The sequence below is a fragment of the Solenopsis invicta genome, chromosome 10, assembly GCF_016802725.1.
Source record: "Solenopsis invicta isolate M01_SB chromosome 10, UNIL_Sinv_3.0, whole genome shotgun sequence".
In the NCBI taxonomy this organism is placed as follows: domain Eukaryota; kingdom Metazoa; phylum Arthropoda; class Insecta; order Hymenoptera; family Formicidae; genus Solenopsis; species Solenopsis invicta.
In genome coordinates, this window is record NC_052673.1 from 16,033,012 (window position 1) to 16,059,043 (window position 26,032).

Genomic DNA, 26,032 nt, shown 5'->3' on the forward strand with positions numbered 1-26,032 from the left:
TCCGGGGGATAAAAGTTTTATGATCGACTCCAAGGTCTCTGGACCAATGGGAATCTTATGTAAATCAGGTGACACTCTTTTGGACACAGCACGATTGGACACCAACCAATCATCTTGACTTATCTAACCAAACCAACGGAAAAACTCTAGGTATCTGCCGCTGTGAGTGGTGGTGTCCAATCGTGCGCACCCCTGCTTATGTTACGTTATGCATTTCATGTGCGAGGCCCTTCTCTCTAGAGGTTCTTTAGGCCTACTAGTATGGATATATTTTATTCAAGAAATTTTTGAAATTTGTTGACATTAATTGACGCTTCGAATTGTCATTATAATCTTTGTATACTTCACATAAAATAAACAATAGTACGAGCAAGGTTCTAGCCGATTTGTTAAATAGTTTAAGATCATATAATCAAGAAACAACAAGCATACAGATACACGTGGTTTTGATTTTTCATTTGTAATAATATTAATTTAATGATTTTGTTAATGTGATGGCTAACATCGACGTTCTTGATAATATTGTATCCACGCTTGGTAGTATTAGATCATTAGAACAAATAAAAAGGTAAGTAAAGTGTTATAAAATTTTGATATTTATTCCTTAACCTAAGATGCTCCAAACTCAGAAAAATAATTTCAGGTGTATAAAAAAACAATTACTAATAATTTAAAAATATAATGTTGGAGTATTTAAATTTTATAACAAAAATTTGTACACATCAAGTATAAAGTAAAAATTTGCATAAAACTTAAAAAATTTTATTAGAATGTTTTGAATTTTTTTTAATTTTAGTGGGAAGAATAAAGTTGATGTTACAGCTCTTACAAAAAATGTTTATGATTTTGCCAAGGAGCAATCTTGTGAAAAGGAGAAATTTTATAGAAATACAAATGCATTACCAAAATTAGTCACGGAAGGCTTTGATGAGGAGCAAATTTGGCAGCAATTAGAACTGCAGAATGAGGGCGAGATAGCACACTTTTATGAGATTTTAACATCTTCTGAAAATGAAAGATTGATGATTCCAATAAGTTCTAGGAAACCTGAACCTGTACAGATTGAGAATGACAATTTAGATCAAGAGGATGAAAGCATGTTTGATACGAAAGACTCAGAGGACGAAGGGATAGGAACTAAAAGTAATTTACAGAGGAGAAAACATAAGAAGACCTCCATTGTAGATGACAAATTCTTCAAATTACAAGAGCTGGATGAATATTTAACTAAAGAAGAGAGAAAAGAGAAGCAGGGGGAGGACAATACTGAGTCTGATGACGAATCTGTAGATATGTTTAACGATGTTTCTGAGGAAGAAGTTGGAGATAACACTGAAAAGAAATATATAAAGTATGCAGATTTCTTCGATACTCCTGAAAGTGAAAATGAACAAGCTGACGAAAGTAAAAATTCAGATCACAGCGATAGTATTAGGGATTCTGAAGAGAAAGAATTAGAGGATGAAGAAATTGATCTCGATGAACAGGATGAAGAAGATCAAACGGTCAAAAAAGTAAGATTTAATCTTACCAATGATTCGGACGAGACAGATAGCTTAGAAAATAAAGTAGATAATAATAAGAAAAATAAGGAAGAAAGGATAGAAGATGCAGAATCTAAATCTACTTTGGAGGCTCGTCAAGATAGGCTGCTAATGAGAATTAAGGAATTGGAGGAGGAAGCAATCAGTGAGAAGCCATGGCAATTGAAGGGCGAAGTGAGTGCTCCAAATCGACCTCATAACTCCTTGTTGGAAGAGTTTGTGGTGGTTGATATAAACAGAAGGCCGGCTCCTGTGATCACCGAGGAGACCACTATGAAATTGGAAGATATAATTAAGCAGCGGATTAAGGATAAGGCTTGGGACGACGTCGAGAAAAAGTTTAAGCCAGTTGAGACACCGTTAGAATATAAGAAAAAATTGATATTAAATCAAGAAAAGAGCAAGGAAAGTTTATCTCAAATTTATGAAAAAGAGTATCTAAAACAAAAACAATCATTAGATTTAAAGAACGATGAGAAGAAAGAACCAACACCACAATTGCATAATGAAATTCGACAAATGATGCGTTCTTTGATGTTAAAATTGGATGCGTTATCTAATTATCATTATACTCCCAAGATGGTAAGACTTGTCATGATTTACATGTTAAAAATCAATCAAAACTTTTATAAATGTAATGCTTAATGATGGTTAATACAATAAGTTAATTATTTTTTCTGAAGCAAGTAAACGTTTTTAAGTAGAAGTTATCCTTGTAATTTTTATAAATAATTTTTGCGTCTCTTACAAATTGTTTATTTTATGATACTCTTAATGGTTTTCAATATTTTTAATATATGTGATTTTTGTTTTAGGCTAAACCAGAAATCACTATCATTAGCAACGTGCCTGCAGTTAATATGGAAGAGGTGGCGCCTGTCGCGACTACTGATGCTACTCTATTAGCACCTGAAGAAATTAAAGGCATTTATTATATTATATTTAATGCGATTATTGTTGATTTGATACAATATTTTTTAATTTGATCTAAAACTCTTATTTTTAGCCAAACAACGCGGTGATCTTATTGGTAAATCAGAACGAACGAAAACCGACATGAAGCGCGACAGAAGACGGAAGAAGTCGAGACAACGGGCCAAACAACAGGCTATAGAAAAGAAAGAGAAATTAAAAGCATTACAACCAGGAATTGGTAAAAAGTACAAGGATAAGAAAGAACAGGCTGCGTTGCTTAAAAAAGTAACTAAAGATAGAAACGTTACGAAATTAAACGAATCAACGCACAAAGTTGCAAAGTCTTCGACTGCATTTTTCACGCATTTACAAGATCAAGCAAAAAATAAAGTTAAAATTAAAAAAGACAGTTTGTCTAAAAAGAAGACTAGCGCTAATTCAGCTATAAAACTAAAATTATAAACTTTGTATTGTATATATTTATTTGTTTAAATAAGATTTAAATGAAAAATTTTATTATATTTTTCATTGTGCCCTTCAACAGGATTTCATGCTGTTTATATTTTATTGCCTCTTTTTATGCTATCATTGATTATAATCGCAAAAAGGAACGCAATTAGACTTATTAAAGAACTTACAGCAACGTAAGTACTTTACACTCTTTGCATAATGTAAGACACATATGTACACTAAAATTTTTTTTATAGCTTTATTGCATGATATACGTATGCATTTCTAACACCCTTCGCTCTTCAAATCATATTAATCGCGATTTTTTCTTGTGACGCTATAATACGTGGATATTGTGCAAAGGAATATGTAACAGTGGATAAGGGATTTGTGAAGTAATCTCTTTTTGTGATAGAGACAAATTCATACTTAACATTCGCATATAAATATTGATACCTGCTTCAGGCTCAATATATTAGTTATTGTCAAAAAGTGATGGTACTATTCTCGTCACGATGTAGGATGATTAAAAAAAATCATGCGTATATGTATAGTCCATATATTAGTGAAAAATGTTCCCAATTCATCATGATATGCTGTAATTTCGTTTCAATGTGCTCATCAAAATTTGCTAAAACACGTACAAACGCGCTAAGTCACACGTGGTTACTTATAAATGCAATTATTCGTATGTATAACATTATCTATATTTTTTTCTTTAAGAATATCTAAAAACGGTGTCTTGCACAGAGAAGCAAAGGTGGATTACACAGTTTTTTTTTTTGTACATTGTCAATGTTTCGAACGATTTCTTGTCGCGTGTTGATTTATGATTGCACTGTTTATAATTACAAAGATCTAAATTAAAATAATTAAGCTAACCTTACAAATCTAACGATAAGCTGGTATTAAAATTACCGTGATTTGTGTATAGATTTTTGATTGAGAAGTTTTTTAAAAATACTTTTTCTTATTGTTTAGAGTACACTTCCACTATTTTCATTTTTTTTTTTCGTTAAATATTTATCGAATCGCATGATACCTCAGTTAAAATTGTCATGAAAATTAAAATTGTCATTTTATTTATTTGTATAATAAGCACAGATGCTTACATGTTTAGAATACCTGTAATAAGGCCATTCATCTACAGGCCGTTCACTACTAAATTTTATAAAGAACCTCCATCATGAGCAAATTTGATAAATTTGGAATTGTTTAAATTTAATTCCAGATTCATTAAAATGCAATCATCTGAATCACTGAAAGCATTCGAAAGCATTCATCAGTTACTATTATCTTTATCGTTTGCGCATTTAATTTAAATGTAAAATTTATAAATGTAAAATTCGTCGTTTTATATTTATAGCTTATGCCAAATATAGCCCATCTGTGCGTATTATAATTTATTTCGAGCACTAATCAATAACCGTCATAAAGGTACAGTCGCCTTTGATGTTTTAATGATATTTTTGTAGCGAAACTATGCTCATCTCAATTGCGATAATTATCTCAAACAATCAGAGCATATGTCGCGACGATCGTACTCGATACTTAGCGTCTGATACCCACGACAATGAATCAAAAATCTCGCTATAATACGTATGTATAATATGTAAATAATCCGGTAGACTAGGCTGTCCTAATCCCAGTGCGATCGTTTTTTGCGTAAAGTCTATATATGCGGTGCTAAATTGTTAAATCGCGTTTCTCCTTTCTCCGTGAGCGATCCTCCGGATGCTGACGGTGAGGGTGCAGATTGCGATGCCCAAGATAAAATCTCCGAAGTGATATCGAACAGCCGGGGATAGCTCCGAAGAGAAAGAATTCCTCTAAAGCAGAAGCTGCTTTTCAGAGGCGTGTCGTCTATCTCGTTGCTACTCAAAGCTAGTGTTGAACATGTTCAGTTCCTCGAAGCCGGACGAGCCGCCCTGATCTTGCAGCATCTGTAGCATGTCGGACAGCTCTTGCGGCTGTGTGCCGGGTCCGGCCTGTCCAGGATGCGGTGGTTGCGCTTGTGCAGATACTTGAGCGCCGGTCTGACCGTCCGGTTGCTGAGTCTGATGTTGTTGACTCTGCCAACCCCACATACCTGATGACAAATTTGCACATTTAATTATTTGCAATTTCATATAATATCTGAAAAATATAACAAGATAAGGTATAAGGAAAACTAACCAGGATTGTTAGGCACTGTTGTGACTGCATGATATTGTTGTGTAGCCGGTGTTCTAGCGCCACTACTGAGCTGAGTATACGTCGGCCCGCTCGGTGATCTCGATGGACTTAATTGACTGTACTGGTAGCCTTCTGTCACGGGTTGCTGTTAGAAAACATAGATGTATAAGATACCATATATAGAAATACCGAATAATAAGGACTTAAGTCAGACTCTTGATGTACGAGAAATAAACACCAAGATGCCAGTGGAGCTTTCGTCTAGCAGTGAGAGTATTAGCAGTCGAAACGACGGATCCCGAGTTTAAATTCACCCAAGCTCCTTTATTTTTCCAATAATCAATTATTCATGACTCAAAAAAGAAGTGTTTAATTGTAAGATTAAAGTGTTTTATTTTTATTTCCATTTCTTAAACTGTTAAAACTATTTTAATTTTTGTCTAAATTTAAAACGTTATTTAAATTTAAATACCATTTAAAATTGAAATATTTGAGGCGTTTAAAAACAGATAAAAATAAAACATTTAAATATCTTGATATTAAGTACTTATTTTTTAAATGTTGTTATTATTCTGTAAGATTCCAGTATCTTACAGAAAATCCACATCGGAGCGAAAGCATATAAAGCAGTAATAGCGATATCTTGCAGATCAACGAACAATATCTTATAGCAAAACGATTACGATCCACGGACCTCTGGGTTATGGACCCAGCACGCTTCCATTGTGCTACTCTACTCGAACAGTATCTTATAGATGTTTTATAACTTCGAATGTAATAAAAAATGAAGAATTACCTGTCTTCCAATTGCCCATGCTTGCGGAGTTGGAGATGTATTAGCCGGCTTCTGAATCCTACTTAAGACCGACGAAGACGCACTTTGCTGTCCAGGTGATCCATAAGCTATCGGCGACTGCGTCGTCTCGTAGCTCTGATATATATTTTGTGTGCTGGACGGCCTCGGTTGTTGCGGACCTGCAAATGACATATATGCAATATTGGCCATCTCGTCTTCGGGAACGGAGACGAGGCCATATAAATAGAGGAGAAGAAACAGAAGAAAACGTGTTTAATATTTGATGTTTGACGCGCAAGAAATAATAGAGAAAATATGCGTAATCATCTTACTGGCTGTAGCCACAGCGGCTGGATGTTGCATCATATGATGCGCGGTGTAGAGCGGATCCCTGGCAGGATGTCTTTGAAGGGAATAGTCTAGACCAGGTTGTCCATATGCAGGTACAGCTTCGCTCTCCGTGTGACCGTCGCTACTAGGATGAAACGACCTGGGATAAAGACATGCGAATATTTTTTTCCCATGCTCAACGGAAAAACGAGAAATGTAATACGAGATATTTTTGTAATTTTTAATGTACTTCTATTCTTACTTTGCATGTGTATTTGTGAAGACGATGTATTCGACATCTTCGTTGAATGGATTTAAGAATGCAAATGCTGACGTCCTCAACCACACAAATTCGTTATTTTTAGCTCGAAATCTGTACATCACAGACGTGACTTGTCCTTTAAGCTTCAACACTAGGAAGCGAGCCACATGTTAATAATATTGAAATATCAATTAAAAATATAAAAGATACAATATAAAACATTACCTTGTTCAAAACTTTCCTGCATATGTGCCCGATCGTCCCCATGGCAAAAGTCATAGCAAGCACGACCTAAGAGCTCCGATGGAGCATAACCCAAAATTCCACTGACTCTTTGATCCACAAAGGTGAATTTACCTTCTACAGAGTGACGTGATATAAATTCTATAACAGAAACATTATTTACGATTGAAAGTATGATTAGTTTCTTGTTACAAATTTTAATTTACCAAACTTTCAAATGAAATTATTAATAAGACGATACTTACCGCTATTGCTATTGGAACCTGCTAAGTCGCTATTATTTGGTGTGCTAGTGACCTGTAATCGCCCAATGGCGACAAGGCAGCAATGCGTCGAGGCATTCTCATCCACACCGTCTGGACCAGTTTGAACACCGCTTCTGTCACCTAGACCCACACCTGGTACACATGGGGTAACAAAATCACCTACAGCGTAAAATCATGAATCAGTCCATGATTTCCCGTTGATCGGCTTGAAGAAATTCTACATACTAAAATTATACGCTACTAATATTGATACTTCGAGCAATAGTCATATCAAAGCAATAGTCATACGTGAAATATACATCAAATAGAAATATATCGAAATGTTAAAATGCTATTTTTTAAAAATCGATATTGGGTACGTTTTGAAATTTAAAAGTTGCGTAGCGATCGATTTACTGCACCTCTATTGCATTTAATACACGCAAGAAGCATCGGTGTATCTTTCTTTTTTAATGTAACCAATAAGATTGAATTAATCAACTGTCGTCACAAAGCTATTGATGGAACAAAAAGAGTTACGCACGTGATCATGAATATTAAACAAATATGTTAACAGCCGATTACTACTTCGCCGCAATTCTTAATGGTGACGACTTTCCATTCAGCGATTAAACGAGTACTCTGAAGAGATGGAAAAACGCGTATGACTAGTGAGAAAAGCGCATCTGATAATATTCTTTTTCTTTCTTAAATTGTTAGATTTATCGTTTGAATATTTAAATCCATCGTGTTGTTTTTTCCAGTTTCAGCGTGCTAAAGCGGATCGAGAATAAATATGACACATTTAATTAAATACGGAATATTTAATAAAAAATGTAGAGTCGAAAAATTCAGTCACGGCAACTCGAAGCGGTTCTTAATTTACAGTACACACGTGGCAGACACGTTCCGCCGTGTTCCAGGAACGGTTCGTTCGTATTCCTCGGACGCGACGTCTCCCCCGCTTTAAAATAGAAAGCCGGGGCCCGCTGCATGTCGCACCCATGGACGTAGGAAATACTTGGACGGCTTGGACCCAGCAAATCGAAATCGAGCTTCAAGGGGTAGGACGAATGCGATGGATAGGAATGTGCGATTTTGCGATTTATCACTAACACAGTAATTTTTTTTCTTGAATCGTAATGCGATATGAATGCAACATTGAATTTTTTATCATAACATTGCACTTGCAAAAAGGATTTGCAAAAGTATAACTTCAAAAAAAAATGTTCAGCAAGGTTGAAAAAGCAATTACAGAAGAGTACGCGTTTAAAGGGACAATATTGCAGCTGAACTAACATTTCTAATAAATGCATTTTTTGTTTCTACGCTAAATACAATTTATTAGTACATTAATTAATTTTATGTATTAATTTTTTAACATAAAAAATGTTGTCAGTTGCATCAGCTATTTTTAAAAGATTTTATATAGGACAGGACAAAACGTTCGATTCAGTCTACGCTTGAAATGTGACTCTTCAGATTAATCACATAACGTCGCGATGGACTTTTCCTCTTCTCCCTCAGGGTGCCGTCCAATGACAGTCGGAGAACTTAGGAAAACAGAATCTTGGAAAAGTAATGGAGTGAAGGCCATTAAAAAATCGAAACGCACTAAATTTACATGATTCTGATGATGGATCCCTACGTTATTTTTCCGAAGTTCCATTTTTCGAAGCCATTTTTGACTGTCATGATGGCATTCAGATTTCATTCTCCTACTCTAAAAAAATACTTTATATTGGGTTCAAGTATTTCATACGTCCATGGTCGCGACCGAGGAAGAAAAAGAGAGAGAGAGAAAGAGAGACCGTTACTCAATCGTGGCACATCGTCAACGTCCGTTCTTGTGTGCGGTTCTTTCGACTCACAATCAGCACAGACGATGAAACCCGTGTAAAACTCACCGGTAGGTGGCCAATTTTTGATATAACCGGTGCAATGCACCACCGCATAATTCTGGCCGTCCCGTGCCGGTGGTCCCAGGGAGTTCCTTTGCTTCATACGATGCAACCCGTGTGCCGCTGCCATGTCGCCTGTGGTCTGCAGATTCCCGACTTTCATGCGGCAGATAAAGCCTCTTCTTGAACCCATGCAGAGTCTCATTGAGGCTGTAATCGAAAAAGTGATCATTTTATTCCGTGAACATATTTTTTCCAAGTACCAAAAATATCTTAATTGGTTGTCTTCAAATACGAATTCTAACAAACACGAGCAAAAATGGTCTAGTAGTAATAAGATAATCAAATAACAGAAAATAATATCTCTCTAATAATAATATGGCTCAAAGTAGAAATTTTGAAAATTGTCAAAGGATCGAGTGAGAGAGATTCGTTTCTTCTTTACTTACGTTTGTCTAGTTTTTTTTACATTTTACTTTTTAAAGGGCAATTGTGGATCATCGTCAACTGCACATACTTACATTGGCCTTCCTTCTTGACCGTTCCGGTCTTGAGGTCTAATACTCGGCCACCGTGTTGCGGCTCCGCCGCGCTGAGCTGCTCCCGCACTTTCTCGGTATCGTCGGGATGAACCTGCGAATAGAGGCTGGTACCAAACCAGTCGCTCTGGGTGTAGTTCAACACCGGCGCAACCGAGTCGGATACGTAAATGATTCTGCCCGTGTCACAGCTAACGACAAACAGGAAGCCATCCGCCGCTTCGAGGATCAAGTGCTTTAACTCTTGATCCGTAAGGAAGGACGGCTTGTAAGCGTTGTCCGTGGCAGTATTTCCGGTACCTATAACATATTTCATTTCACTCCGATCGTGTTCGGCACAAAGATAAGATGATAGAATTTGTAGAGAATAATCCGAATAGCGTGCTTGCTTCTAGATTTGATTGGTCATAGACAACGTGGAGATTCAGTTTTCCCATGTTAATAAAGTTGAATGTACTTATAAAATTATTGGCTCGAGCCTTCGACGGGAAGAATTCGGCACTGAATTCGTCGAGGAAGAGACGATAGCTCTTGAAGCGTGATTCAAACCTTGGAGAGCACTCCGCGAATTCCTAAGCAAGTCGTGTCCTATCGAATATTGAAATCGCTTCTCGATAGCTTCTTCCGAAGTTGACCTCCGGAAAGACGCGAAGACCGCGGCGCGCTATGGTGTGGTACCAAAAATGAGGACGGGGCACCTCGCCAGCGGAGGTAACTATCGAGGTGCAAGATCGGAATTGCAAAGCGGACGGCGGATCCCGAGAGAAAGAGAGAGAGAGAGAGAAGTGCGAGACAGAAAGAGCGGCTCTCTCGCGCCGGCGATGCGATCTTTACCCCGATATACGGAGAAATTCTGCGAAGAGGTACTTTAACGACTTCCAAACAAGATCTATGGAAGACCCCCGGGGTGACCTTCGTTACCATTACTTTCCACGTGGTATATGTCTACCGGTCCAACGTTACCGTCGTGGTTATACCTCGACATCTTCCGCAGAGAGAATCTATATACAGTTTTCGTCACTAATTATCAATGACTTCAAAAGTTTTAACTTCAGATTGTCCGTTTTCAAAAAGTTCAGGAAAAAAGTGATAATCGCACAATCATTATATTACATGCAGAGAAAATTGTGTGACAATGATAGCACAATGATAGTAGTATAGTGAATGTATTCCAAGAATATGACATTTATAGATTTCAATTATTTTTAAAATATAAATATTGACAAATATATAATCTGAAAAAAAAAAAAAAAAAAAAAATTTTAATTCATAAGACCTTTCCTATAAAAGTGCAAATATTTACGCAGTTAAAAAAAATCTAGTAAAATTGGATTGAGTCAATAAAAAATTCGCTTGAGATACATGCTTCTTGGTATATATCCTATATTTTTAGTATGCAATGTCACGCTGGTAGCTGTTCAATTTTCATTTCTATGTATTCTAACGCACCACTATATATTTTAACGTTGAACAACAACTGTGTATAGACGGTGTATTGAGTATTTCTATCACGGATGCTTTCGATATAACCAATTATCTAATATTAATTTAATTATTCGTTATTATCAAGTTTTTGAAGTCTAATGACAAATGGCTAAAAATGTTTTCAATCAAATTTCAATTTTAATATTTATAGATGATACAGTACCCAAGAAAGAATTGCAGAGTATAAAATTATTACGTATTTAACATTGTTAAATTGTCCCTTTACGAGTTTAAATCCACAAAATATAAATAATACCGCGCTGGATGCACCGCAAACGTAAAAAAAAAAAAAACACCGTCCATTCTCGCGACAGAATAGCGTCGTCTTTCTTATCGACGTTCACCGAACGGTTCTTCTCTTTTCTGCTAGTTCTTATCCCCGGCGTCCCAGAGTCGTAAAAAAATCCGTTGGTGCTCGGTACTGACGTACGTCTCTCGTCACGACCGCGTAATACTCTTCCACATAGCGCACGCATGGGGCGTTCGCGCGCGTAAACGAGCGTCCTCCTCCTCCTTCTCCCCTATCCTCTCTGTCTCTTCACAGGTGAGAGAGAAGAGAGAGAGAGAGAGAGAGAGAGAGAGAGAGAGAGAGAGAGAGAGAGACAAAGAGGTCCTCCTCTCCCCGAGCGAGAGAGCGATTTGTATGCAGCGGCCTTCGTCGCCGGGAAAGAGGAGAAGCGGCTATAAACAACGCGACGCACCACCAATACCTAGATGGAATCACGACGGAATCGCGCATATGCACGCGCGCGTTCACGCACAGTACGCAGCACGCGTCCATCGGCCGCAGGCTCCCTCGGGCTCAGGTAGATAGGTAGATACCCGGTAGAGCTACCAAAGGGACAGCCGCCGACGGACGGGACACACAACTCCGCCCAACGTGCCCACCGGAAGCATATATCGCGCTCGCTGCATTCGATATGACTGCCACCGGCTCTCGAAAGCCCGCCGCAACATTACGATCGTTCCGGTGCATCCCTCGTCCTCTTTCCCCTCCATCTGCCCTTCCCTCAGAATTTCCTCGTTAATCAGTCAGATATCCCCATGGATTCGTATCTATATTACGAAATTTTTAAATTCTAACTGTTATTTCTTTTTTCCTTTTTAATAACAGAAATTTATATGAAAAATTCCGCAACTAAGTTTATTACTAGTCTTCAGCAAAATTTCAAAATCATTTCCTTTTTCATTTTGACGTCGAAAATTATTTCAAGCTTTTTAAACAACAATTTTGTGTGAAATAATTTTCATCACTGGCTTTTTCTGTCTCGTTCAGGCACGAACATCGATAAGAATTCTATTATCTATTAATCATTTCTATTTAATCATTTCGGAATTGACGTGAGTTCTTTCTGGAAGATAATAACAAGTGTGTAATCTCTAATACATTAAGATTCTCATATATTATAATCGTTTAACAGGTTGAATAGATACACGCGCTTGATACGTGCAGTTATCTAAAACCGACGTAAACCTGGCGAAACATCTTCGGCCTTTTCGTTTTTAGCCTAACAAGGAAGTCACGGATATTTACTGTCGACAGTGCAAGTATCCTAAAAGCGCTCGTAAATTCTCGCCTCTGTCGAGACGGAGATCCAGCCGCGTTCTCGCGCGTCGACCCGGGAGGGACTTCAAGCGAGTGTGTTTTCCCCGCGTAATCGATAGTCGTAGGTACGTAAAGTAACGTACGGCGGGTCGGCTACGGCCGTAATTTAATCGGCTTCACGTTAAGGCACCGAGATCTCGCGTTGCGTCCAAGTTACTGCGCCGCTCGTGCCGGATAACTCAAACATCGCTGCAACTTAATCGTCACGTTCCGCATCGAAAACTGCACCGTTCCTTATCGATGACGGCTGGGAAAGACGGAGAGGGGAGGGGGGAGAGAGCTGTTTGCTCTCTCTCTCTCATTCGTAAATTAGTTGAGATGAAATTACAACAAATAAAACACGCGAAAGAAAACAGAGCTGAATAAAAATAATTAAATAAAATATAAAACAAAATAAAATTATATCCTCGTTCTTCGAAAGCAAATCTAATCGAAAGTTCTAAAAGAATGTACTAATTTACTGAAAGGAAGAGAACAAGAGGAAAGAATTTTCCGTCAATATTTGCCGACTTTGCGGCGCGTGCGAGTTCCAGGACTCGAGACTTAAGTTAAATTCAAGTGGCTTATGACTCTTACGAGTGGCTCGTAAGTTATCGACACTCGAGGTTTTTTTCACCTTTCGACGAAAAATCGGCCAGAGAACTTTATACTTCGAATAATGGGACGGCTCTTCAACATCTTGCTACTATATTTCTTAGAGATCTTTTGAAAGCAACGATTTTCTCAACTTTTTCAATTTTCGACATTAAACAACTTAACAACTCGGTGTTTTCAAATAAAAAAACTCCATTCAAAAATAAAATTCACCTGATATTATCCAAGAAAAAAATTTACGCAATTTACACAATCGCAAACGTAATAAGCTAAAAAATTGATTATTAACTTAATTAATTCAAGATTAATCTATTCAATTAATTAAAATAGATTAGTCTTGGGAGAATTTAATTCGAGGTCCTTTAAATTCTCCAGAAGAGGAGCAAAGGGATTATTATTGTAAATAAGATTCCGTAGGGTCAAAGTTACTCACCTCTAAGAGCTTTCATGTGCGCTACCGCCATCCTCAGAATCGTGAGCTTGTCGGGTTTCCGGGCCAGGGCTGAGCAGGTCGGCACCATGTCGGAGAGCTCGGTGATGTAGGCGGTCATCTTGTTCCGCCGCCGCCGCTCGATTTCGCAATGATTCTCCCTGCTGTAAGTCACAAGACAAAACCGAGGTAATTGCATAGTTCAAGGAACCAGCGTGCGGTTTCTCCTACTACGGCTAAAAACGGCGCGAACAACGAAGTTGAAACGCGGAACAACCGTAGAGACAGGAGTTTCTTGCGCGTCCTCCGCAAGGGATTACGAGAGTCGCAGGAAATAGCGTGAAATAACCTTCGCGATACGGTATTCAATTTGTGTTGAATTGCGCTTTTTGCGCTTATATACGATCGCGGGTAATCGCTTCACGTAAAATACACTAGTTGGATTTAACTCGATTGTAAAATGTATCGCTAAGTCTATGCTATGTCCCTCTTTAATTATTATCAATGATTAAAAAAGTAATTATTAATAATTTTTATTTTATAATACATTAACATTATTCATTAAATCTCACGCAAAGAAACGAATCACGATCATATCTGCACTCATTAGAAAGCGCCTTAAGTTTTTGCATCAATTTACCATCGTGCTCCCAATTAAAACTTCGCATAAGCTACCTAAAATTAACTCTGTTAGGAACGTCGTTGGCGCCATGATCGATTCGTCCGATAAATTCTCGAGTAGTCCACCTAGAGACGGGGGAGGATATCGGGGCGAGACCACAATTTGAGGCCTCCCCTGTTATTACGCTACCAGAGGGTAACCGCCGCGGGTAACGGCCAGGCACGTCTCCCTTTACTTCGGCGAGCTGCGTAATCGCCGGCGCGCAAATCGTAAATTTAATGGCATTTAATTCGCGACAATTTTCCAAGAAACTTTGCGAAGGCAGAACCCGCGTGCGCGGATCCGCACGCAACACGTAAGCCGGATTCCTGCTTGATCCCCCGATGCGCAAATCGAACGGCGGTTAATTCGCTATCGGCGCTACGTCCCGTTCGCGAAACCAATCATTTCGCGAAGTCAACTTCGTGAACCGAACCTCCCGGTCTAGCTTGTGATCGATCATCTCCTGCCTGTTCTACGATGCTCCGAAGCAACGTTAAGAGACATAAATAAATATTTGCAATCGACCGGACTAGGCACGAAGCAAATTTTTTTTTATTTCATTCCTTGAAGAATAGATGACTTATAATTATCTCTACTCGTTATCCAATCATAATACACATACATATATTTATGTATATAATGATTGTAGAGAGTACTTCCTGGTAGGAATTATTGTATCAACTGACAAGTTCTTTATTGAACTGGTCAGTTTGATCGCTGCCTATTTCCTGAACGGATCCCTACCCTGAAATGGATAAGGAAAGAGATCGGTTCACGGGATTATAAAAAAATTTGTTCAGTTCATGAAATGGATAGTTTCGCGATCAGACCGTAACGTCGATATCCTACCCGGATACACAGGGTGCGAGATTAAAATTTGATATCGATATGCTGATTGGTTTGCACTAACTTTTTTTTCCGCGGCGTCTACCCCCGCGACTGGATGGCCGCGATATGAAATATTGAAAAATAAAATTGATCCGTTCAATGGGACCGGACCGCGCCGGGTTCGTGTGGACGGAGTCTGTGCGAAACGTGTCACTGTATTTCGCTATATTTATATCCAAAAATTAATTTCCCGAATTTCTAATGAATTTTAATTAGAACTTTTAATATTCAATTTGAATATTCGAACATCTGATTTGAATATCAGATCATATATTCATTAAAATCCGAATGTATATTCGAAATAAAATCCGAGTTTTTGAGTAGATGGAAGGACTATTACTCTATTATTAGGTATGTGAATTTTCAATTGATTATTTTAACAATAAACAGATGGCAAATTCAACAAATTATCAAATTTTAATACAATTAGTTTTATATTAAAAATCGACTTAAATATTTATAATACTTATAAAAATGTAATTTAAATTGACACAATTGTCAATATAACAACATAAATTAGTAAGAAAGTAGTAATTTTAATTATAAATATTTATAAAAATTTGCATGAATATCTATGATAGCATATTGACATGAGCCTATATATGTTTATGTAAGAGAATATAATGCAAAAAAATTAAATTATTTATATTATTTATTTTTATTTTTAATATTTATGGCGAACGATATTTATCCAATGATAACGATAACATCGAACTGCATAGTGAAATAGAATAAGAAGTGAAAAGCAAGATGATTTGCGTCATTTGCGTATTTCGTAACTTTTTCTTTGATCTATTGTTTTATTTTAGAAATTTTAATTTATCTAGTTTAGTTTTCAAAGTATCATATATAGTATCATATATAGGCTCCTAGATTACGGTTTTATTATAAAATTGACATCCATCCTTTTCGAACAATTTGGAGCTGTGAGTACAATAATCAAATTCAATTTTCTTGCCATCAGAATAATAATAGAGATTCTAAATTGTTTATTTCTTGATATCGATAAATTTTGTACAATGATTTATTATTAAGATTGAAATCAAATCAAAACTTCAAGGAAGAAAAAAATGATAGGTTTCGAAGAAGAAGCGAAATCGTCATGATTCAATGTCGATCGCCTTTCACGTCTCTCATTATACGATTGGGGCAATTTTTTTCGTCGAGCTGCGCGCGCGGGCGATCGTTATCGTTATTATTGTCTCGTCTCGAGGACCAAGGGAATCCGTAACGCTCGACGACGTCGTGGATGGCCCCGGGAGAGGCCCGCTATTTAAAAGAGGCCACGGTGCTTAAAGCGCAAGTATAAAGCGGAGTATGCATCGCGCGCGGCATGGCAAGAGAGGAGAGGGGATGGAGGGGTAGAGGAACGCGATCCGTGAAGAGGAGGACGGGGAGAGAACTCCTGGGTCAGAGGTCAGACGCTCCGAAGTTGCCCGCTCGCTCCGTGGGTCCAAGCTCCGTGTACCGGGGCATACCGGGTGTCCCGGTACTACCTCACACCAGCTACTCTCTGATCTGATCCTTTGATCTTGAAGTCGCGATAGTTTGCACTTCTACGATGTCTTATTACATTTAAATTTTTATTTCTTGAATAATCGATCCGTACAAACTTTCTTACAACTGAGTACAATAGACTACTTCTTTTGATCAAAAATCATTATTTTTTGAAAAAAAAAAAAAAAAAAGAATATCTATCTTTTAAAAAATTAAAACTATCACAAATACATATATTTATATTTGATGAAAAAATCCAAATTTCTTAAAACTGACGCTTATTTTTTTACGTAGCTCCATATAAAAGACGTAATTTTTTGATAACATTTACTCCAATATAATTATAAAAGGAGCTAACATATCGTATTAACTAGAATGTAATAAAATGTATTTGCGTTAACAATATACTAAAATATTTTTCGTCGACATATAGCGTTACAAATACAACTTTTTAAGTATATAAAAAACGAAAATACAAAGAGCCATATTTTTAATCGACAACAATGATTGTATATACCGTCAACAATTCACAATAAATGCGAGACATCGCATTACCACGCTATTTGATACACAGGGGTCGTAGGATGCTACGGTGAACGACACGGTAAAAATGCCTGATCCTTAAGGCCGGGGTCAACGCTGACCCCGTGACACCGGTCACGTTACTTGAAAAAGAGGATACTAGTTGAAGGTTGAGGTAATAGATCCCTTTATTCGCCGTGACTCCATTTTAAGCTTAAAATGCGACGTGTGCACGTCTCGCGGAACGTAAAACTGCAAGATAGAACGGAATCTAATATCACGGACACACGATTCGCGTTTGCCATCCGCGCCGTTAATCAGCCATGAGAAATAAGATTATGAGATATTTAGATTTTTCCTCCCACGTCTCTCTCTCTCTCTCTCTCTTTAAAATCTAGGCTCTAAAATATTCTCATGCAACGATCGATCGAACATCACCCGATGAAGTTACAGTACGCCGCTCCAGTTAGAGAATCGGTCACGATCGTCGGAATAGCTTCGGTACACCCTGTACACGGCTCTGTATACCATGGTGATCTAATGTCGGCTCAGAAACACGCGCTGCACACAGCATACGAAGGAAGCCTTGCGAAGAGGGGAAAAATCTTCCCAATGTACAAAAAGACGATCGCGAAGAAAGCGAGTTATCATCGAACTGCTTCGCATTTAGGTTTGCCTATGTCTGCTCTAGATCGATGCCACGACTAGGTAGGTTTGCTCTCGATGCCTCTCTGACAACGTCGGTTTCCGAGCATGCTTCGTCTTCGATATTAGCTAGATGCCGGATCGAGCGAACGTAACATGATTGTATAACGCTTTACAATGTTCATAAAGCGATTTATAGCGTCTGTTCGCAAGATCGTCTAATGACATTCCCCTGCCGCACATTCGACATTCCTAAAGGCTCGTATGCATAAAATTTATGGACTCGCGAAACAGAGATATACGCCGTTACTCAGTCGTACAATTTATTGTTACAATTTGCTTCCCGCACAAGATTGCATGAAAATTAAGGAGCGACGCGAATAAGTAATGCACTCACTACGCTCTTGCATTGATAAAGGAATGTAGGAATGACAAACAAATATAAGTTATCCATGCATTCTTATTGTCTTGCGGTTGCTGAGACGGATAAAGAGGCGGATACCCGGACAACATTATACTACGCGTAATCTGACTGTAACCATATTATCTATATGATTGAGAATAAACTTTAATAGTAACGTAACTTCCTTATTTCGTATTTGCATCTTGTTTGCTGTTCTTTTCAACTTACGTTCGGAATTCCAATTCGATATCTTATCGAATCCAGCGCGAGCTTTTTGTATTATAATTTTGCGACACATATTAAATTCGTAAAAACTGATATTCGACAATGCCTTTCTTTCTACCTGTGTCAAAATAAACGTTAAATAAATTTTAATCGCGATAGCTGTCTTCGCAAATCGATCGATCCAGTAACCCTCATTAGCGTTCCAAGAGTAATTCCCCCCCGTACGTTTAACCGTACCGCGGCTTATTACGCCATAGAAGAAGACTTTTAATTAATTGGCCTATGAGAGCAATCTGCGCGACGATCTGCATCATGCGCTCTATAGTGAGGCACCGTTGGCTTCCTTATGCGGCGTTTAAGGCACGTGCTTTTCACTGCAATGCAAGATAATCTCTCCTCCTCCATTTAGAATCTCCTTACGGCGATTCTGATTTCTACGAGATTCTAACATCCTCCCGTAAACTTTTGCAACTCGCGAAGGCTCGGTGTTATGATCGTTCTCCACGTCTGATTACTGTTTTAAAAGACACCTCGGCTTCTCTCTCTTTCTCTCTTTCACACAATTTTTTTTTTTTTTACTTTTTGACGACAATTTCCTACATAGAATGAAAATAATACGTCAAAAATTAATGTTAAAAAATGTGTTAGACAAAAAATCGCAGTAACGATCTTCACTCCAATTTCCTCGCTTTACACGCCATTTACGAACTGGTAAACGTTAACGACGTCCATGTCCACATATTGAACATTGCTTAAATCATTTCCAAACTGGACGAAGACGTTATAATCGCGCGCGTGAAACGGCAGCGTGCCGGGCTATAAATTTCCGCGCAACGTATTTACTGCCGTGAACGAATAATCGCAAAAGAGCAATGCTCGCCGGACACACACGCGTTATAAACGATGACTGTACCCGGACTGATTTATTGTAAGCACCATGTTGTCACAACCTTTCTCCGATAGCTTTCCCATATTTCCTTTTTATTTCCTGCTCCTTATATTTCCAAACTGACATACTGCATCGCTCGAAAATTTTGCGAGTATTTAGTTGAGCATCTATTCGATGAAATTTGTATTTAAAATTTATGTGCAATTTTTTTCTCACGAAATTCGTTTCTCCTACAAATCTGTTAAAAAGAAAACTAAAAATTTTGTTTTCAAATTCGATTTATGTAGTTTTCCTTTTTCTTTTAAATACTTGATAAAGTACGGAAGAAATTCGGAGTTGATTTAATGCGCTGTATTGAAGAAACTAAGTGATAAAGAATTACATAAAATTCTTTAATAAGAAAATGCTAGGACGGGAAATAAAAAAGACAATAAAACGCAAGAAAAGGAGAGATTCCACTCTGGGCAACCACCGGCATGCGACAAAATTATTTCGCGGTTATCACGGCACCAAAAGTGCCGGCACCTGCATTAACGCCGAGCAAATGCGAGGATGGGGAAACGCAAAAGTGGAAGAGACGGGAAAGAGAGGAAAACGAGAAAAGGTCTAAGAGAGACAGAGAGGAGTTACGGGCAGGCGGCAAGGAGAGACGCGCGCGTCTTGCGGCAGGAGGCAGTAATTGCGTTATTAACTTAAAAGTGAGGTTCTCCAGAGAGAGAGAGGACCGGGGGCGAGAAAGGGGAGTGGGACAGAGGGGGAAGAAGAAGAGAGAGAAAGAGCGCGCGACATCAGAATGTTGCCGGTCGGTCTTTGCCGCGGAGTCCGCGTATTCTTTCGCGGCACCGTATATACCTGCGAAACGACAGCGCGGATACGGAATTGCAGGTGAACCGCCACGGACCCACCCGTAGCGGCACGCGATGAGAGACCATGGATAAGATATCGTTATTGCTATTATGGCGGATCGACAGTCAGTCCTCAGATTGGCCGGCGTTAAAAAATAACAGAGCGCTTTTTTCGACCAAGTAAATCGACTGAAATAAAGTGAGACTTTCTAGATTTAAATTAGGTGGTTGTCAGAAATTAAACCGTTTCATTGATTGGATATTATGGGATTGCGCAGAGAACATGTCAATATTTTATCCAACGAGGTAAAATTTGTTAACGACTCTTAAAAAATCTTTCAAACGATATGTGCATCTTCAATTAGATGATATCAGAGTGGATTGTTACAACAAACAACTAACGACGCAAGATAGACGTAATACGGAACAAATCAGGTAAATCATGCAATTTCTTCTCGCGTGCACGAAGTTAACGAGATGTGAGAAATTCCTAGCTAACCCTCCTCTATGAACAAATAGTCAGATCGAGCAACACGAGGAACGCTCGCGAGCAATTCCGTACTATCATTTTACAAGTATGTACTGCGAATGAGTAAAAATTGTAAAACGAGGAAGAGAGAAAGAGAAAGAGAGAAAGAGAGAAGAGAGAGAGAGAAAAATAGGATATGTGGCATTCTAATCTCGTTCAGTGAAACGAAAGATGATTGCTTCTCAGTTGCAGAGAAACAGAGAGAGAGAGAGAGAGAGAGAGAGAGAGAAATGTAACTTTGATACATTTTGCGCCGAATGGCGTACGAAAATGTAGCATGCGTTGAAGGACATACCACGAAATTTATATGAATATAAGTACAATCATGCGTACAATAACACGTATTAAAAAACGATGAATTTTCTGCGTCACCAAATAATACGAGAAAAATAAGAAAATAAATGTAAAATACGTAACGGTTTTAAACTTAATATAATTTTATCTCTTTCGGTGGCAACTGTGATTTATTTTACTTAATTTTAGATGTAAACGATGTAAATAACAAGACAGCACGCGAGAATTTTTATAATTAATGTAAGTTCTACTTACATTATACAGCACGGCTATATTCGCACAGAATCGCGTTTATACTCGATTTTTTTGAAGACGTTACCTATGATCGGCTTTACACCATGATTATATCAGGTAGGGAAGCACCGTGGGCCTGGTACTTAATAGAGACGTAACGCCATACACAGTCACGTTACACAAAGCAGGGAGCTGAGTCACGACCGATCAATGTTACACGCGGTAGGCTCAACCTCCGTACCCCCTTTTTTGCCTTTTGTCTATTGGCAAGTCAATCAATCGAGATCGATAAGCTTCATTCGATCATATCGGTGGAATTTATTTTCTAATTAAAGAAATGTAGTAAGTAAAAAACGTGATCTTTTTTGTTTACATCGACAGTAAACGCTATTTAGAAAATTAAATATTTTTAATCAAATTAAAACATTGCTCTTTAAACTATCGACATTAGAGGATTAAATGTCATAAAATTTTAATTAAGGAAAAAAATATATATATCGAAAAATCTATAATTGAGAAGAGACACGCAACGTCCCTGCGACACGTCGTCGCGTAATTGTATACACTGGACATGGAAGATTCCTCGACGATTTTGACGTAGATTTTTATTCACGGCGTCTTGGGAGCAGCCATATTTTATTCGTAAGTTATGCGTCTCACGTTGTACATTATTTTCCGGCTTTTGTCCGGCGAATTTAATGCCCGTGCCAGCCGAAATATCTCGGAAGGGAATCAAAGTACCGTGTCTCTTTCTCGTTGTACACGGACTTGAAGGACGCGCACTCCGGCGCGCGTATAAGTACCTTATGTTCCCACGCTGGAGCAGCCTCGAGGGCTTCCCATTCCGCTATCGGCTCCTCACATTGCCCGGTATCATGTAGGTATGTATGTACCTTCTCGTACTTGAAGAAGAAGAAGGCGTATGTACAGGGTGTACCGGTGAAACATATTGAGCCGCGGGTTTCGTGAGGCGAATTAACAAACGCCGAAGAGAGACGGTCGAGAGAGAAAAAGTCTTTGCGGGTAATTTTCGTAAATTTCCGACTAACGTAGTTGGCTTAAAAATGGCGCGGAGAAATCGCAGCAAAATTGAATCAAAAATTGAATCGAAAATATATGGCGAACGCCGAAAAATGCGCGGTTAAAACAATAATCATATTATAATATAAAATCACTACATTATTACAGCTGTTAAATTAACACTCACCTGGCAAACCTCTCCTTGTCTTGCACATTGTCATCGTCCAGTCTCCTATATTTACAGCCACTCGGATCATCTTCGTCGGATCTGCAAAATAAATTAAAGGTATTGCATTAATCGTCAGTCCACGTAATGAGTAATTACCAATAATTTTAACACTCGCTTCATAAATTGGTTTTGTTTCATTGTCATTTAAACGTTCCAGTAACCCTTAAAAAAACTGATAATGTTTCGATAAACCGATTACAATATCAGTAACTGATGATATTTCATCCATTAAAACTGATAAAATATCATCACTTACTTTTATCAGTAATCAATTTATTGAAACTTTGTCAGTTTTTTTTTTTCAAGGAGAACACTATCTTGTATCAATCACTGATACTTAAATTAAGTTAAAGTAAAAAAAAACAATGTATTCTGGGTACCAATCGTTAAGGACAAATGGCTGTGGATAGCCGAGTTCAGCACCCGAAAGGAACAAATAATAGAAATTCCGCGTGCGTCGCGTCACCGATACGTAAAGTGTAATCGCTTCCGGACTGCCAAACGTGACCGTACGTTCCAAAATTGGTCACCGGCAGGATCGTCGTCAGCCTCCCCCTCCCCTTTAATCTGGAGCGCTCGTAACAGTAAGTGACGACGAGAATGTCGCGCACGATATTCACGCTCATTCATTCGACCGGCTTTTCCATTCAAGCTACCGTTGGTCCACTATGATCATTAACAAAATCTTTCGGGGAGAAGAGCAACAGTCGATTATCTATTATACAATGTATTACGTAAAAAATATTCAGATATTGATCAGGTCATCAAAGTAATGACTATTACATTTTGTTACGTGACATATCACGTAAAGAAATTCCGGATATCTCTCTTAATTCGCAGTCGCTGGTTTTTATGAAATTGGATGATTATGCTACAAACATATGATATATAGTATAAGGATATTTATTAAATAATGATTTATTGAATTCAATGTTTACTCGTATACTTAATTCTTGAAAAGATCTAAAGGAGATGTGCGATTATCACGTCGATGCGATTGCGCTAAATTCGTCGAAGAAGCCCAGGAGCGAGAGCGTTTACGAGAGGTGAGAGAAAAGAGGGACAGGAATAGCACCGATAAATCCGTCACTGATCGTCTCATTACCGGCGTAGGAGAGCGTGTGTACCATCTCTACCGAACGCGATAGAAAATTATGCTCTCATTGCGAGAGCAGACTCCACGCTCGCGCGCAGAAATCCGGCCGATCGTCAGTCTGTATTGCACAGCGTTCGCGCGGGTGATGTACGATTCTGACCCTGAGCGAAAAAGTGAGACCCCTTTACTCACTACGGCACCCCTCCACCCGCTGTCCCACTGTTTCGCCCTATCTCGCTCGTACCCCTTCGCGAGGTTCGCTCACCGGTGAACGTCGCGTTGAAGAGAGACGGTGTACCGGCCTCTCTGCCTCTCCCCCCTCCTTTTCGTTTCTCCGTCGCAAAGTCCGTAGGACCAAACGGATCCGAGGTAGGGATGGTGTAGGGCCTGGCAGCGAGTGTATCCGGGGCGAGTGTATCCGGGTATCGCGAGCGCGAGAGGGGGTTGAAGAAAAATCCTCTTTCGCCCCCTTCGTCCCCCTCTCCATCATCTTCCTGCGCGGGAACCTTCTCGGTTCCCTTCGTCCCCACGTTCTCCGCGTTCCTTTTTTCCTGCTCCTCTTCCTCCTCGCGAAAGAGCGAGAGGAAGAAAGAGAGACAAAGAGAAAGAAAGAGAGGAGGGGGGGTTCCGGGGAGCCGCGGAGACTTATGGAGTACATAATGATGCGCCCCGCGGTATTACGTCGACTTAACGGACGCGTATGCGTGCTTCGCAAGCGATGAAGTCGACGACGTCGAGAAGCATTCGCGGCGGGCGGGCAAAGCCTCAGGGGGACGCTGAAGTTTTAGAAGAAAAAAAAAATGGTCGTGGAAATGCAAATCGATCGTGAACGCCCGCTGCGATTGAAGAAGAAAAGAGCTACGATTCACACAAGATACTGATATCAGTAATATCTCGTTCGTTGTTCTTTTAATTGCACTCAAATCTTTAACACTTTCATCTGTTAAATGGAATATATTAATAACGTATATTCTACGCACTGGATGCTATTTTAATTCAATCCACATCCGTTGTTTACAAAATCCTCGACTCACGTCATAAACGAACATGAGGAAAATGAAGCTATAAATTTCGATTCCCCCTCCTCCTCCTCCTCTACATCCCTCTCTTTCTGTCTCCTTCTGGATCGAGGAAAGTACATGAGGTAGAGCAACGATAAAGTGAAAATTATGGGGAAAAAGGTAGCTGAAGGCGTGAGAGAGATAAATGTGTGACAGGGAGATGTATGAAGCGCATAATGATGCGCAGCGCAGTATTACGTCGACTTAATAGGTGTTTCGCAAATAGAAAATCTCGCGCAGTAGGCTTTAGCGACTCTATTCGCTGCGGGATTTATTTATGACGAACGAAAAGTCCAGTTTTTCAATGCTCAATGTCTATGGACGCTATAACAAATATATAATCTTGATAATCTAATTATAAGTTATATATTTTAATGTTAATGATAATATAATTAAAAGTAGTGGGAGAAAAAGATCAATTATATTTTATTGAAATAATTTATTTTAACGATTAAGATTGCATCAACTCCTTGTTTAACCTTATTTAACCTTTAAGGTGCCATGCCTTGATCATTATATTGTCAGATATTAAGTTTGTAATATATGGATATTTGACATGTATTTTCTTTTACGAAGAGCGTAATGTAATAAATTATAATTAAATGTCATGTTCAACGTATTCTATGATTACGTGTTACATCGACAAACGTATGTTAGTGATTGTTGATCAGAAAATTCCAACCATTTACTTTTCTACAATTACGAAGAGAGTAACTCTCAGCTAGAAAAAACTTTATCGCTAGATTCAGCATTACATATCTTTTTTCTGTAATTATACAAGAGTAAAAATATAGTTATGAAGTTATTTTGATATGTACAATGAAATAGTACTTTCGTATAAAGTTCAGTAGAATGAGCAATGCATTAAACTGTATAATCCTCTGATTAATTTCAACTGAACTTTTTCTTTTGAAAAATTTGAGAGAATTGTTAAACAAATGTAGGTCTGCATTCATTGGGAAATGCGTTCCTGAGACTGGACGCAGATCCAAGAGAGAAGATACATAAGGTTTCGATGCCGCTCTGCCATTACGGTAGTTTGACCCTTGACATGGAGGCGATTTGGGCAGTCCAGGTCGGAATTTCGGCGGCGCCGATTGAAGGACCGGACAGGCACGGTGCACAGTTACAGTGAAAGGATTTCTCTCTCTCCCTCTCCCTTTCTCTCTTGTTTTCTGCTCTCCATGTGTATTATAAGTAGACGCGATTGGAGGGATCGGTGCAGCCCCCGCTCTATTTCCCTGTATGCGCGCCGCGGAACGCCCGATAATTTGTATACGTCGCGAAAACCGTGGGAACAAAAGCGCCGATACTTAAGCGGTGATCGTTATCTCCACTATCGGGATACCGTCGTAAACTGTCGTGTCTTTTAACGTAGCTGCATTGCACGAGAATAACGAACCGTCGCTCGAGAGAACGGACACATGTATCTAGTTTTGCGATATGCGCACGCGGTATACGATGCATTCCCATTTA

General features: G+C 38.7%; 2 protein-coding genes across 7 annotated transcripts in view; one reads left to right on the forward strand and one right to left on the reverse strand.

The window, feature by feature from the left end:
* The first annotated feature begins 210 nt into the window (after positions 1-210).
* On the forward strand, positions 211-2,975 carry LOC105197834 (U3 small nucleolar ribonucleoprotein protein MPP10). The gene is made up of 4 exons (XM_011164397.3): positions 211-568; positions 797-2,126; positions 2,360-2,468; positions 2,551-2,975. The coding sequence occupies exons 1-4, from the start codon at positions 495-497 to the stop codon at positions 2,919-2,921; spliced, it is 1,884 nt and encodes a 627-aa protein (XP_011162699.2). The 5' UTR covers positions 211-494; the 3' UTR covers positions 2,922-2,975.
* Positions 2,976-3,154: 179 nt separating this feature from the next.
* LOC105197832 (aryl hydrocarbon receptor nuclear translocator homolog) overlaps positions 3,155-26,032 on the reverse strand; it is a 36,400-nt gene continuing 13,522 nt past the window's right edge. For 2 of the 6 annotated variants that reach the window (XM_026131558.2, XM_011164392.3), the window contains 11 exons: positions 22,358-22,438; positions 13,519-13,679; positions 9,383-9,700; positions 8,868-9,071; positions 6,961-7,140; positions 6,698-6,856; positions 6,473-6,623; positions 6,213-6,370; positions 5,881-6,059; positions 5,085-5,229; positions 3,155-4,998 (listed from right to left, as the gene is read on the reverse strand). In XM_026131558.2, coding sequence (XP_025987343.1) covers positions 4,784-4,998; positions 5,085-5,229; positions 5,881-6,059; positions 6,213-6,370; positions 6,473-6,623; positions 6,698-6,856; positions 6,961-7,140; positions 8,868-9,071; positions 9,383-9,700; positions 13,519-13,679; positions 22,358-22,438 — 1,951 coding nt within the window. In that variant the 3' untranslated portion in view covers positions 3,155-4,783. The remainder of the gene's footprint in view (positions 4,999-5,084; positions 5,230-5,880; positions 6,060-6,212; positions 6,371-6,472; positions 6,624-6,697; positions 6,857-6,960; positions 7,141-8,867; positions 9,072-9,382; positions 9,701-13,518; positions 13,680-22,357; positions 22,439-26,032) is intronic. The other 4 variants (XM_039454113.1, XM_011164394.3, XM_026131557.2 and 1 more) reach the window with 4 other exon arrangements.